This window comes from Abramis brama (genome assembly GCF_963993115.1).
Source record: "Abramis brama genome assembly, chromosome: 12".
In the NCBI taxonomy this organism is placed as follows: Eukaryota; Metazoa; Chordata; class Actinopteri; order Cypriniformes; family Leuciscidae; genus Abramis; species Abramis brama.
Window position 1 is genome coordinate 5,606,182 of NC_139974.1, and position 14,644 is coordinate 5,620,825.

Genomic DNA, 14,644 nt, shown 5'->3' on the forward strand with positions numbered 1-14,644 from the left:
CACGGGTGCTCTCCTTCCTACAAGAGCTGTTGGACAAGGGCAGGTCCCCTTCCACGCTCAAAGTGTATGTGCTTATTGCAGCGTTCGCTGAGACGACGCGCGGCCAGACATTAGGAAGGAACGAGCTTATTATCCGCTTCCTCAGAGGAGCCAGACGGATGAATCCCCCGCGGCCCCCCTCGGTTCCTATTTGGGATCTGTCCTTGGTCCTGGAGGCCCTGAAGGCTTTTCCCTTTGAACCGCTTGAATCTGTGGATTTAAAGTACCTGTCGCTCAAAACCGTTTTTCTGATAGCTCTGTCTTCAGTAAAACACGTGGGGGATTTGCACGCGCTATCTGTTAGCCCTGCATGTCTTGAGTTCGGACCGAACGACTCGAAAGTCATTCTCAGACCGAGACATGGTTACATCCCCAAAGCGATTGGAACCCCTTTTAGGGCACAAATTATTTCCCTTTCGGCTCTGCCAGCATCCGATAATGGGGACAGTGATAACCTCCTATGCCCTGTCAGGGCGCTGAGAGTTTACATCACGCGCTCCGCCGCTTTCAGGCGTTCCGAGCAGCTCTTTGTTTCCTTCGGCGGGCGCACCAAGGGTCTCGCCGCCTCGAAACAGAGCCTGTCCAGGTGGATAGTGGACGCGATTGCAGCAGCTTATGCCTCCAAACACCTGCAGTGCCCTCTGGGTGTCAGAGCCCACTCCACTAGAGGCATGGCCTCTTCGTGGGCATGGTCCAGTGGAATTTCTATCCACGATATTTGTATGGCGGCGGGCTGGGCCTCCCCATCGACATTCGTGAGGTTTTATAACCTGGAAGTTCCCGCCTTACAGGCTAAATTGCTGTCAGTATAAGTGACATGTATGCTCTGCCCAGTCGCTCATGTGCAGACTACGTTCACATGCTGACGATATTTCTAGCATGTTACTTAGGGTGAAGTGTTTTATACTCAGACCGGCTGGTCCGCTCTGTTTATCATTCCCCGTTACGCGCTGTTTACCGGTGCTGGCCCGCGCTGCTGGCCGCCCGTCTTCCACTCTGCTGCGCGGGGGGTTATTCTCTTCGTAAAAGGCCGATGATGTCGCTCTTTTCTTCCCCTAATGTGTGCTTATGTACTGTGTGGGCTCGCGCTGCCGGCCCCACTGTTTTGCACTGATATATACTTATAGACCGGCGGCGCCGCTCTATTTTATACACTGAGTGAAGTGCTTTGTACTGTGCTGGCCCGTCTCTCCGACCGGCCACCTGTTCCAGCAGAATGTTTTCCCCGGTCTCCCTGGGTTTCAAGTGCTGGATGCTCGGCGCGCACGGCGTTGACAATGGGTTCCCGTAGCGTAAGCAACTTACGCAATACGAGAGAACCTCTCGTAAGAGAACGTACTCGGTTACCTAATGTAACCTCGGTTCTCTCTAGAAGAGGGAACGAGTATTGCGTAACCTGCCGTGTCGCGCCACGAGCTTTTGCGCTTCAGACTACGAAAACCAGATATTCAGCCTGTGAGCCTTCGTTATATACACTCTGGCCACACCCATCTTGACGGTTAGAAGGGTGTGGAGGGCGCGAAGTGCCCTCATTGGAGGCCACGTTTCACGAGGCTCACTGATAGGCTTAAGCAGTTGCCGCCGAGCAGCCAATGAGCACGCTTATACAGCCTGCCTTGGTCTGCCGGCTGCCGCACTGCGTTGAAATGAATACAAAATTAAGGATAATTTTTGGCTTCAGATCTCGAAGAAAGAAGACTTTCCCGTAGCGTAAGCAACTTACGCAATACTCGTTCCCTCTTCTAGAGAGAACCGAGGTTACATTAGGTAACCGAGTACGTTAATTTGTCTCAAAGTATCATAAGATATTTGACAGTAGTGCATTTAGCTGTTTATCAGTGTTGTCAAAAATTCGTTTGTCAGCACATCAGGCAATATGACATGAACAGATGTTTAAAATTATTTATTTAAAACATGAAAAGATGTTTAACAATATTTATTTAAAAAAAATGTTTTAGACAAAGCACAATTTCAAAAGAATAGCTATATTAGTATTTGCTCCACAGTCTAGTTGAGGTGGGACAATTAGAAAAAAACAATACATTGCAATATGGTTTCTAGCAATACATTATCAATACCTTGGCAGTGGCATAAATGCATATTGAAACTTGCTTTACTGTATACAGACAAAAACAAGCATTTTGAAGATGTCATCTCAAAGGTTTATGTTCTTGAACAGCTAAGAGTCAGTTTAGTGCACTGCATTTGAATATGTTCAGTTAAACTTGTGCGAGATCGATTAAGAAGCATATGGAACTAATCGCATACTTTTCTCTAATCGCTCTCGCGGTCATTTGATGTCACCTCGTCATATCGCGGAAGTGGGCGTAACTTGAAGGGACGTGACTTAAGGTTGTGACGTAACTTGAAGTGGGCGTAACTTGAAGGGGCGTAACTTGAAGTCTTGCGGGGTGCAGACAGATTCTATTGCTTGTGCCCCTCAATGCGCGTTCTCGCTAAGGGGTGCAAGACCGTAGGGTGTCCCGATCCTCTAATGGTGTTCTCCAGGGGTGATCATTGGTGCACTTAATGCACCCCTTTCGCAAGTGCGCATCAGAGCAGCTTCTTCTTCTTCTTCTTCTTCTTCTTCTTCTTTAGGGTTTTATGGCGTATGGCAACCAACTTAATAGGAGCATTACCGCCACCAACTGGGCTGGAGTGTGGAACAAGTAGATCGGACCAAATGAACAAAAAAAAAAAAAAAAAATTCAATTAAATCCTCTGGGCTGCGCATCAGAGCTCACTTTGCTATAGGCTATTACCCAGAATCCTTGTAGTGTCATGATGTTTCGAACAGCTGGTCGGACGCCGGGAAAACTCCGAAGAAAAAGGAAGCCGTGTGGTGAACAATCCGGTCAGATGAAATCCCTAAATCCCGCTGCTATATGCAAGGTAAGATTAAATTAAATTGTATATTGTATGTAAATTGTGTATATTCTATAGCTAATATTTAAAATCTCAAGTTGCTTCAATAGCAGAGGAGAAAGACCGCAAAATTTTAAAATATCCAGCAAGCAATTTTGCGTCTAAAAGACATCTAATAGCCGTCAAAACAGCCCAGATGTCTATAAAACAAGGCTAAATTTGGGCTGTCAGTGAAAATCTAATAGACGTCTAACCATAGCCCAAGAATAGACTAGTCATCAATTAGACGGCTATTGAACGGCTAAATATATACGTCTAATAGACAGTGCATATGGGTCTAGGCTAAAACAAGGCTGAATTTGGGCTGTCAGTGAAAATCTAATAGACGTCTAACCATAGCCTAAGAATAGACTTGTCATCAATTAGATGGCTATTAAATGACTACATATACATGTAATAGACAACAAAATAATGGCTAAATGATTCTTTTCACTCAAATATAAAAGGTTCTCATAAATTGTAATCCATCCGAACAAATTAAATATAAAGGTTTTATTTAGAAAAAGAACATTAACAACTTTCAAAACATAAAAATGACCAAATCAAATATTTAAAATAATTTATATATGGAAAAAATAATTTAAAAATATACATATATATATATAAAAAAAAAAAAAAAGGAACATCAACAACTTAAGATAATAAAATATAAAACTCTGTTGCTGCTGGGAAGTTGGTCGTCACAGCATCTGCCAAATAAGAAAAAATTAATTTGCACAAGAAAATCATTGTTGACAGTTTAACCTCAAGTGTGCATGGACTAATACCTTCACCTATACTGTGTGTGTGTGTGTGTGTGTGTGTGTGTGTGTGTGTGTGTTCAGTTTAGGTTTTAATGCACATCGGAGCTATTTGCATTATTGATATACTGCCAGATATTTTTTTATAATTGCTAATTTTATGTAGCCAATCATTTGTTTTTTTTATGCTGTATTATAAAATTAATTTGAAAGTTTCAAACTTGAATGAATGAAGGCATTTTGAATGAAACTTCATCTTATTGTGCTTGACAATGACAAATATTATTCTACTCTATTAGAAATGCTCTCTCTATGTAACAAGCCATTGTTCAGACAAATTCAATATTATAGTTCAAATCAATGATGGACTTTGTCAAAGATGAGAGCTTTAGTGAGGAAATGCTATTTTCATATCATAATGATCTAAAGAAAAGAGTAAAATATATTTGTGGCTTTCATAACACTCTATAATTGTTTGCACATGTTTCATGTTTACACCTTTGGATTTAGATAATTCCAGTTTAAGGGCACATGGAAACATGGGGTTACAGTACACGTGAATGTACCATGATACACTGTTACCCACTAAAATGTCACGATTCAACACAAGATAACAAATAATCTAGCTAAAAAATGAGCACGTCAAAACGAAAACACAGATACTTACAAGACAAAAGTAGGAATGTCTTTTACCTGTTCTCTTTGACCGATAGCTGAATGCAATGCTCTGGGTCGTTTAAAATATTTCAAAATGGTGGAAATGTTTATCGCGCGATCGCGAGAATGGTGATCTCTACTAACTATCAAGTCTCGCGTTGCCAGTAGTCATGTCTCAGTAGGGCGGTTGCCATCTAGTGGTTGAGAAATGTAATTGCATTTTTATTTAATTTAAAATGAAAGACAGTCAAATAATATCGTAGATTTTTTTATGAATGTGTGACAGCAAACATGAAGCTGCGTGGGCGAAAAACATGTAAACTATTTTAAAGGGGTGATGAACTGAGAAATCAAAGTTTCCTTGAGCTTTTGACATATAAGAGATCATCATACTATAATAATATCCTGTAAGTTTCAGAACTGAAAACTACCTTGTTAGTCCAATAAAAGCTTTTATAGACATCAGGCTCAGCAAACGACTCGTTTTTCAAAGTGTGGAACTATGACGTCAAAGAGGATAAAACACATAGACAGTATAAGAAGTGGACAGAGCCATCTCATTGGATCTCAATTGAGACAAGTGAAGCCCATTTTTAGCGATTTCTTAGCACTTCCTTTCCTGACGCGCAGACTCAAACCGAGCAAAGCGTTACACGGACCACGTGAGCAACCCGTCTGTCCTCTAGTAGCTGTGCCAAGAGAAATCTGAATCATTCCCTTCCGAATCTTGCAGAGATGGAGAGCGTGAGTAGGAGCTGTCCATGAGCTAGGAGCAGGAGCAACTTTTGCTAGGTATTCTGATTAATTATATTGTCATTTTGCCTCCACGTTCCCCCGATTTCCCGCGAGCTTCTCCTCCCGTCCATACGGTAATCTCTCTACTGTGCGACAGAGAGTCGCGTGGTTATGACGCAATCGTTAGCCTATTTTTACAAAAACTGCTTCTACGGGGCCATAACATAAGCTACAAGGTAATGGAGCATTTTATACATTGTCGTGTTTCTTTAGAAATAAATAATGGACAAATGGAGTCTTCAAAAGCCTCAGATGTAAAGTTATTCGCTGTCAAAGTGACGCCAAAATGAATGGGAGTCAATGGGATGCTAACTGCAGGTGAAGTTCTGCTACAAGATGGTGGCACACGGCCGGCTTCAACTTCCGGTCGACTTCCTTCCCGCCTGATAAAACACCGCCTCCACAAAAGAAGATCAACGCCTACTTCAACACGGCCTGTTTAGCCCCGCCCACCAATTCGCCCAAACATGCGAAATAACCTAGGACGACATGATAATTGCTAAACCGGATCGAGCTACTTCCAAGCAATAAACCCAGATAGCAAAATCTTCCGGGCCTTTTCTGGATTCTTCTGGCATTTGTTTGGTTTGTGTACGATGTTGGCAAATGGATGGCAACCCTGAAGAGTTCCGGAATCGGTGGTGGCGCAGCTGGAGGTGGTGGAGGGAGGGGCATTATTTTATGGCTCTCTTCTGGCAAATATGAAACATGCCAGATTCAACGTATTTTTCAGTTGCTGTTGTGGGAGTGATTGTGAAATGACTTAAACAATTTTCTCTCCAGTTTTATCATAAGATATATATTTATATATAACGTTATATATAGCCTCTAAAGGACAAGGTTGTCTTTGTCATAACTTTATGAAATTACACGAAGTTACACAATTTAATTTAATAATAAATTAATTTTACTTAAATCGTATTTAAAATGTATGTAACGGTAGGGTCTGACCATAATTAACTTGACATAATAAAATAAAAACTGATAGGCTACAGTACATGATATTTAAGTATGAAAAAACGAACTTATTAAAACATTTGTGATTTACCCTTTGACCTTGCTGCCGCGCCATTTTAAACGAAGTCGGACAATTCTCATCCTCAGTACCTGAACCGCGCTGAGGTAAAGTGTGTTGCTTGAGCTGCTGAACTATGCTTTTTTTGGGGGGGTAATTCCATTAACTATCGTACAAATAGCTAGTTAACAAATTATATTTTCTGTTGTAAGTTATATTGTAGGTGGTAAGTTCCATGTAAACTGGCATTATATGATATGAGCATTAAACTGCCCCGTTTTTGAATAGTTCTCAGCGTCAGCACTTAACGTACTTTAGCTCGCTTTCTAGGTTTAACATTTTTTACAGTCTATGGGTTTAACCGAGCCCGTTTCTCTGACCAAACCAATCTTCCTGTACATTTCCTGACAGAGATTTCACCGGTGACTATCAGAGCCAAGTAAAAGTAAGGTAAGTTGTGTTCTGTATGTTTTTAACTCTATGTTGCATTTTGTTTTTGTTGCGTAAGCTATGTAGGCCTAAACGTCTTTTATCTGCTAAGTAGATTTTTTTTTCGCACCCTAACGTTAACGTGCCCTCATGAGCACCATGGCAGTTTTAGATGACAGGAATTTGATGAGAAAATTGCATATGGCGTATGGATAGGCAGTTTATTGGTATTATAATAGCATATGCACATTTTTAAAATATTCAATGGTTGTTTGAAGAAATCCGTATAAAAGCCACTGCTTCGTGTCTATTCACACCGCATGGCGTCAAGATGGCACCTGACGTCGTTCTGGCAGACATTTTCCCGCTGCATTCTGCCTACTAGTGTACTTGAGGGATTCGCCAGCCTTATTCTAAATTTGAGTTTGACATGTTTTCTATTTAGTTTGGGGCTTTTAAAAAAAACCCTTGCCTACATGAGATCAGGCGAAGTTCGCGTTGTTTGAAAATCGATGTACCACAGCCTTCTTGTACCCTGGAAACTCCAGAGTTCTCGCAAGAGCAATTTGAATTGTCTCTGCGAGACACTCTGGCAACCCATACAGAAAAAATATATTGAAATATATTTTAAAGTGTCAAATATATGTGGAATATATTCCAAATACATTGAAAATATATTTGCATTGTTGTTCACTTATATTAATCATTTTGAAATGTATTCTGAAATATAACAAAAATATATGATGTCCAGTGTGAAATGTATTTACATTTATAACATGTAATGTAAAATTTAAATGTCAACTCAAAAATAGCTGAACTCAGATTTAAAATGAAATAAATAAAAATGTAAAAAATAAGTTGAAAATATGTTTATGAAAATGTTAACGTTTTAAATTTCAAAATATTTCAAATGAAACAATTTGCAAAAGTTAAAACGTATATGAACATGTTGACATATAAATATATTCACATATTTAACAAAAATATATTTATTGGGCCAATTTCGAATATTTGCATATATTCCAAAAATATATTTCAAAATATATTCTGAATTTATTTCAAATATATTTCTTTTGTGTGTGGGTATGAGTGATGATGCACGTTACTTTTGCCACTTGTATCGCGAGGAGCCAATCACATCGGTGTATCTGATATAGGTGGTATAAGATAGCTAAACCGATGACAGTCATAGTGTTATCCAATTGCGTCGAAGTCCGTACGTTTTTGTTTTTAGCCTCACCAACAAAAAATGTCCTTTCCTGTGTTCATTGCATGTTTTCTATCTTATTCCACAATTGATTTAATTTACTTTAAAACCTCAGTTTTTAGAGATAGATGGGTCTCTTCATAGTAGGTAGTGTAAATGGGCCTTACATGGCTGTGGGGTTGTAAATAATTTTAGTTATTTTTCTCTCTTCAAAGACCAAACCAGCGCTTCCTCTCGAGTCAGGTCTGATGAGGAGACTGTGAAGAGCAAACCAGTCCTCCCTAAGGTGCCCTCCATTCCATCTCTGCCGTCACTGTTGCGTGACGCCATTACCTCATCAGATGAAATGCCTCCGCCTGCTAGTCAACTTGCCTCTCTGCAGCCGTTTCATGCCCTTGGACCTCCTGAGTTGTTCTACCATCTTCCCTCTCAATCGTCTCACTACCATGGAACTTCTGAGCCATTCCATCTTGCCCCTCATGCTGCTTCTGAGATTGACCTGCACACTGGTGAGACCTTATGCTCTATTCCCATTTACAATACATTTCTATGTTATAGCTAGCAAGGACTGAACAGTTTTTAAAATGTTCTGGTTTCAGCATTACTACGAGAGATCATTGCCAAGCAGGAGGTGATGAGATGCAAAGAAATCTGCTGGAGATTGTTCAGGATCTTTCTTCTACACCTACACCACATGGACGGATGTTTCCTGCCGTTGAGGGATGCTGAGGCTCTTTTGGCGCTGGACCACGACATTAAGACAAAGCCAGAGAAGAGAAAGGACTTGGTAATAATAACTTTTATCATTAGTATTTGGACCAGATTTTTTTCTGAACTTTTTTCTTTGCATTTTTTTCTCCACAATGAACATTCAAATTTTCAAAACCTTGATTTTTTTTATTTTTTCCAGGTGCTGACACTGGGCCTTGCTGGGGGCGTGACCCTCAAGGACACTGTGTGGAGGGTCATGAAGATGCTTCTTCAGAACGACTTGGCAAAACATTATTCCAGGGCCTAGAAGGCAAGAATGTTGTTACTTACAGGTAAAAGTATTGATTAGATGTACCAGGCAACATTTTAAGGTTCATTTACCAGCTTTGTAGTCACTTCGATGAGCTGCCACCCCTCAATACAGGGTGAATAAAGGCTCTTGGCCGCCTCCAGTGTAGTGGCCACCGTTTTTAGAGGCAAATTCTTTGTATGTAAACAAAGGGCATAAATGCAGAGAAATGTCTGTTTTTCAAAATAACCATGTACGTGTGAAAGGGGTGTTAGTCTATCGTTCGTGGTCAGACTACACATTATGATATAGGGCCCTATTTTAACGATCTGAAACGCAAGTATCAAGCACGAAACGCAAGTAACTTTGTGGGCGGGTCTTGGGCGCTGTTGCTATTATACTGGCGGGATAAATGACTCTTGCGCCGACGCAAATCTAAAATGGGTTGGTCTGAAATAGCTTCATTATTCATAGGTGTGGTTTAGGTGTACGTGAAATAAACCAATCAGAGCGACATCTCGCATTCCCTTTAAGAGCAGGCGCGCTTGTTCTAAAGCGGATTCCTATTGTAACGGCGGATTTGCCAGGCGCACGCCAGGAGTGGTTCACAGCCGAGGATGTTCTCGTCAGGGACGTTGGGGATGGAGAAACACACCGAAATTAACTTCGGTTAAACAGGCGTATGATAATTTGGGTAAATGTGTAAGCTAGATGTATGCTTTTAGAATAAACTATCTATATATCTATCGTAATAATGTATGATTTGCAAAAATGATAACTGCTGCGTCTGTGTGTAGATGAGAGAATCAAAGTGTATGCTTGTGACACTTAAAGCACACGCTACATTGATTATGGCCAAGCATGCGCCCTTAAAATAGCATATGAATAACATGCGCAGCGCACCACTGACTTTAAACTGTTTTTTTTTTTCGGTCAGTGGCGGAATTGTTTTCTAAACCTGTAAAATAGCATGAGGGAACGTTTGCGCCGGAACACGCCTCCTCTTTGCGCTGAACCGCCCCCGGGAGCGCAAGTGTATTTTTTTAGTTAACCGACGTGCGTCTGTGGAGGGAAAAGTCCGCTGTGCGCGGGTGCAAAATAGGAATGATACATGCGTCTGTGTACAAAGTCAATTGCGCTGGGTGCGAGATAGGGCCCATAGTCTGGCTTGTCAGGCTATGTATACATCTCTTTTTTAAGGTCTGTGCCTGTTTAACTCCATAGTGGTAAAGAAACTGTATGAACAAATTATGCTGCCCCTTTCCCTCAAGTCTGTCACACAAAGTCAACAGAAGAATGGGACTTAACTTAAAGGCCTAAATGAAATTTAAGTTTAAATGGCATTGCCTGTCTTTAAGTCTTATATTTAAACTCTGAAACCTGCCATGATATCTAGAACCAGGAGGTGGAGCAATGGTTGAGGCGTTGGTTGTATTTGGCTGGCGATCGAGAGGGGGGTAGGAGGAGGAGAAGCACAGTCCTCCACCACCAGCCACCCACCAACACATAACGTCAGGCACACACCAACACATAAAGTCAGGCACACACACATATACATTCCACTTTGGCCCGTTTCTGGCCATACTTTAACATACACTACCGTTCATAAGTTTGTGGTCTTTCATGGTTTACACAACTAAGTGTGATTTCTAAAACTTTCTTTTGCTTTTGGCAAAATTGTTTGGGCCGGTTTTGGCCCTGCATTCCCGGCGGTATGATTGCCAAAACTAAGAACAGTGTTTGGGCCATAAAAGGCCCGGAACAATTTTGCTATCTTATAGCTTAAGAACATTTTTTCCTTAGACTTTAGCAGTTTACTGTGACAATCTGACGTGGTAACATACAGAATATGGTAAACGGGGTGAAAAGGACAATATTTAGCCTATATAAGCTAACTAACGTTAGTTTATTGACAACCTAGCTGCTAACGTTACTCCGTTGTCGTTCGACAAAAACATATGGTCTGGATTAAAGCTGCAGTCGGCAAGTCTGGCAGATTGAGTGGACTTAGCCAAAATTTTGAATGTTTACAACTCTCATGCCCCTCCCCCACTACCAACGAGCACCCGCCCATCGTCAGTGCGTGTGTACCTGATTTTCTGTGAACGCGTCCGTCTCTTCAGCATCGATCAACACCATGGACTCGGAGGTAGGCTGCCCTGGCTAATCTATCCATAGATAGCAATAACCGAGGAATTGGAAGCTTGTTAGTAGATTTTCTCTCCGCCATCACGCTTCGTACAATCTTCAGGCGAACTTCAGGCGTGTCGTGTGCATGTGATATTGTAATGTGCGTGTCTGCGCGAGGGAGGGGGGATCTGTGGCGTGTGCACGAACTGTGATTGACAGTCAGATCTCACACCCCCCTGCGCTGATTGGACCCGATGAGACGGGAGCGGTGGATTTTTGCAAAACAAATAACACGCTCCAGGTGGAGTTAGAAGCTCGGGTTTTTTTCTAAAACCACCTTATTTATGTTGTTCTGTCGGATTATAGTGTCAATTTCACTGAATTTGATCAAAAAAATGTTGCCGACGGCAGCTTTAACAAAAAAAAACAATAGGTACTGAAAATACAATAATAGCAGAACACACACACTATGGCAAATATTTACTGTTAAAGATAATACTCAATTTACAATTAAAACTCACCTCAGAGTCAGGAGAATTCCACTGTGAAGGCAGAAACAACCGTTAGGAAGGCGGAAAGTGACGACTGCAGCCTGTAGCGCGATGACGTTGATTAATCAAATACGTAGTTGATGTTCGACGCATGCGCGGAATTGGATACTTTTAACACGCATGTATTAATCTTTTATGTAATGTAATTTAAACTGTAATGCCGAGTTAAGGATAGAAAAATAGATACTTAAATAGATATTTCATTAGATAAATTATATAAATTATTATTAATTATTAAATGCAGGAAGGTTTCTTCAAGCATCTCGGAGACGTTCCCAGTTTTTTCTGTTTCTTATCAGACTCGATGATGGTGAGATCAGATCATACCGGCTGTTGTCAGATTCCTTGTGCATACACAAATCTCACTGGTTATTACAATTAATGGCAAAAAGAATGTTTGGAAATTAAACTGATAAACTGATATTTCCTACTGAGACCAAAAGAAATAACCGACTTAAAACCTTTTTTTTTTAATGTAAACATAAATGTATATATTCTATGCTATATATATATATATATATATATATATATATATATATATATATATATATATATATATAGCATTGAATGCTCTACAAATAATTCTTATAAGTTAATAACAAAAAAGATAGCCTATAAATTACATGAAAAATAGCACTCCAAAGAGCGCTCAATCTCTATCTCGGCAGACATTTTCCTTCTAAATATTTTAAAATTGAGTGTATAGCCTAAAGTTAAACTTATGATCTCCAATGTTGTTTTGAGTGTTGTAGACAATGGTGTGAAAAGCAACTATAATGAATAAACATTTATTTGACTTGACTGGGGTGTTATTAGTCATGTGAACTTGTCTTTTCCTTCAATTTAATCTAATTTTTATTGTTGAAAATGTTTAGCTATATTAGAATGATATAAATGGCATTAGGCCTATACGTCTATGGGAAATTGTATAAAAACAGACAAAAAGAAGAGAGAAGTTTAATTTAAACTTTAAAATTAAAAATTAATTTAAACTCAACGAACTCTGCCAGAGTGATGGATATCATAATAACTAGTAATAACTTCTTCATATCTCTGTACCATCAATAACTTTACATTTTAACCTTCTCAAATAAATTAAAAGCCTATTGTTTTATTCCTGATATGCAGGATTCAAAATGAACTAGGTTGGTAGATTTTTTTTTTAAATTACGAGGCAGCCAGATTTTTACCACCAATTGCATGGTACACTGTTAATTTTGGATTACATTACAAACATCATATCCAGTAAAAATAATAGGCTTTTTAAAGTAAGATTTGTTCTTAGAGTTTGGTAAAGATAGATTAAAGACATAAAGATTTCAATCGGATATGCACAAAAATCGAATTTGGACTGACAGTCTGAACTTAGCCCAGTGTAACTTGTAGTGATCAATGTGGCTTGTCAGTATCTTTTCAGAATAATTTGTCTTGCTTTTATTTTTCTTCAGAGAGACATCTTCTCCAGTATGTTTACAGCGCTCTCTCCAAACCTGCTGGATCCTCCGGTCCTGAGTTCAGTGCAGTGGGTCTGTATGATGACAGACGGATCTCTCACTACAGTAATGAAGAACAAACCTGGAAAAGAGACCGTCAGAGTTCAGAGATCTGGAGAGACACTGAAGAACCTGATGAATCTAAAGACTGGTTTATACATCTGGTTTATACTCTGGCAAACTGCACAAGATCCAAATGTAATGGTGAGTCGGTGATTTATTTATTTTTTTAAATACATTCATATTCAAAGAGTTATTTATTAAAATAAATATTGATCAACAATGTTATCATATATTTTTAGGCCTCCATACACTACAGAGGAGAGTCGGCTGTGAGCTGGATGCAGTGATGAATGTAAAAGCGTTTGATGAGTACGGATATGATGGAGAGGATTTTATTGCCTTTAATTCTGACACGATGCAGTGGATGGAGAAAAATCCAAAGGCAAAAGAAACCAAAATGAAGTGGGATGCTGACAAATTTCTTAATCTGCATCTCCAGTCATTCCTCAAGAAGTGCAAGGACTGGATCTCCATATTTAATGAATCAATAAGCAGTATGTGTTGATCTGATGACTTCAGTGTCTTTCTATATCATTTTCAATGATACTATTCACTACGTTTATGGTGGTTTGTGTTTGATTTTTCTTTTGTGTAGAAATAATATGGAATATTGTTGCACTTTGATTTATTCCTGATGTTTCTTACTGCAGATGCACCAGATGTTCACACGTTTGCCTCTGAAGCTCCTCATGACCGAAGCAAGCTGAATCTGAGCTGTCTGGCCACTGGCTTCTACCCCAAACACATCGAGATGAAGATCACATTGAACAACGCTAGCGTTGAACCCTTCAGCTCTACTGGAGTCAGACCCAATGATGACGAGACCTTTCAGATGAGAATCAGTGTGGAGATTCACAGAGAAGAAGAAGAGAGTTATGAGTGTCACGTCTCTCATAGCAGTCAGACACAGACACTTATAACACAATGGGGTAAATATGAAAGTATGTCCTGTCAGAAGATAACTTTAATTTTTGACCTCTTAACCTGTATTTAAATCTGCTGCTGTGTAGTGCACAAGTACATTGAAATATTTACAAAAGCCTCCGACCAGGACCATATATGTGACCCTGGACCACAAAACCAGTCACATGGGTCAATTTTCTTAAATTGAGATGTATACATCATCTGAAAGCTGAATAAATAAGCGTTCCATTGATGTATGGTTTGTTAGGATAGGACAATATTTGGTTGAGATACAACTATTGTAAATCTGGAATCTGAGGATGCAAAAAAATCAAAATATTGAGAAAATCGCCTTTAAAGTTCTCCATTTATGTTTGCGACTGTGCTGCATTCACTCACAAAAATACATGTTTTATATATTTACGGTAGGAAATTTACAAAATATCTTCATGGAACATGATCTTTACTTAATATCCTAATGATTTTTGGCATAAACGAAATATCTATAATTTTGACCCAAACAATGTATTGTTGGCTATTGCTACAAATATACCCGTGCGACTCGTGACGGGTTTTGTGATCCAGGGTCACATATGATGTTTCTGTTTGCATGCATTTCCACACTAAAAACTATAGTGTTGTTCCAGGTACAGCAGGTAAACCACTTTAATGCTGCAGCCAATTAAGTACAAAATGA

At 39.6% G+C, this 14,644-nt stretch overlaps 1 protein-coding gene across 3 annotated transcripts; it reads left to right on the plus strand.

The window, feature by feature from the left end:
- Window positions 1-1,741: 1,741 nt before the first annotated feature.
- LOC311094064 (zinc-alpha-2-glycoprotein-like) lies at window positions 1,742-14,038 on the plus strand (the record flags this gene model as incomplete). Of its 3 annotated transcripts, XM_084131801.1 has the most annotated exons (8): window positions 1,742-2,931; window positions 6,583-6,621; window positions 8,023-8,316; window positions 8,407-8,594; window positions 8,718-8,850; window positions 12,937-13,185; window positions 13,284-13,538; window positions 13,695-14,038. In XM_084131801.1, the coding sequence occupies exons 5-8, from the start codon at window positions 8,835-8,837 to the stop codon at window positions 14,036-14,038; spliced, it is 864 nt and encodes a 287-aa protein (XP_083987927.1). In that variant the 5' UTR covers window positions 1,742-2,931; window positions 6,583-6,621; window positions 8,023-8,316; window positions 8,407-8,594; window positions 8,718-8,834. The 3 variants fall into 3 exon arrangements, with proteins under 3 accessions (XP_083987927.1, XP_083987929.1, XP_083987928.1); XM_084131802.1 differs by lacking the exon at window positions 1,742-2,931 and having other exon boundaries at window positions 6,344-6,621; XM_084131803.1 differs by lacking the exons at window positions 6,583-6,621; window positions 8,023-8,316; window positions 8,407-8,594; window positions 8,718-8,850.
- Between the last annotated feature and the right edge of the window lie 606 nt (window positions 14,039-14,644).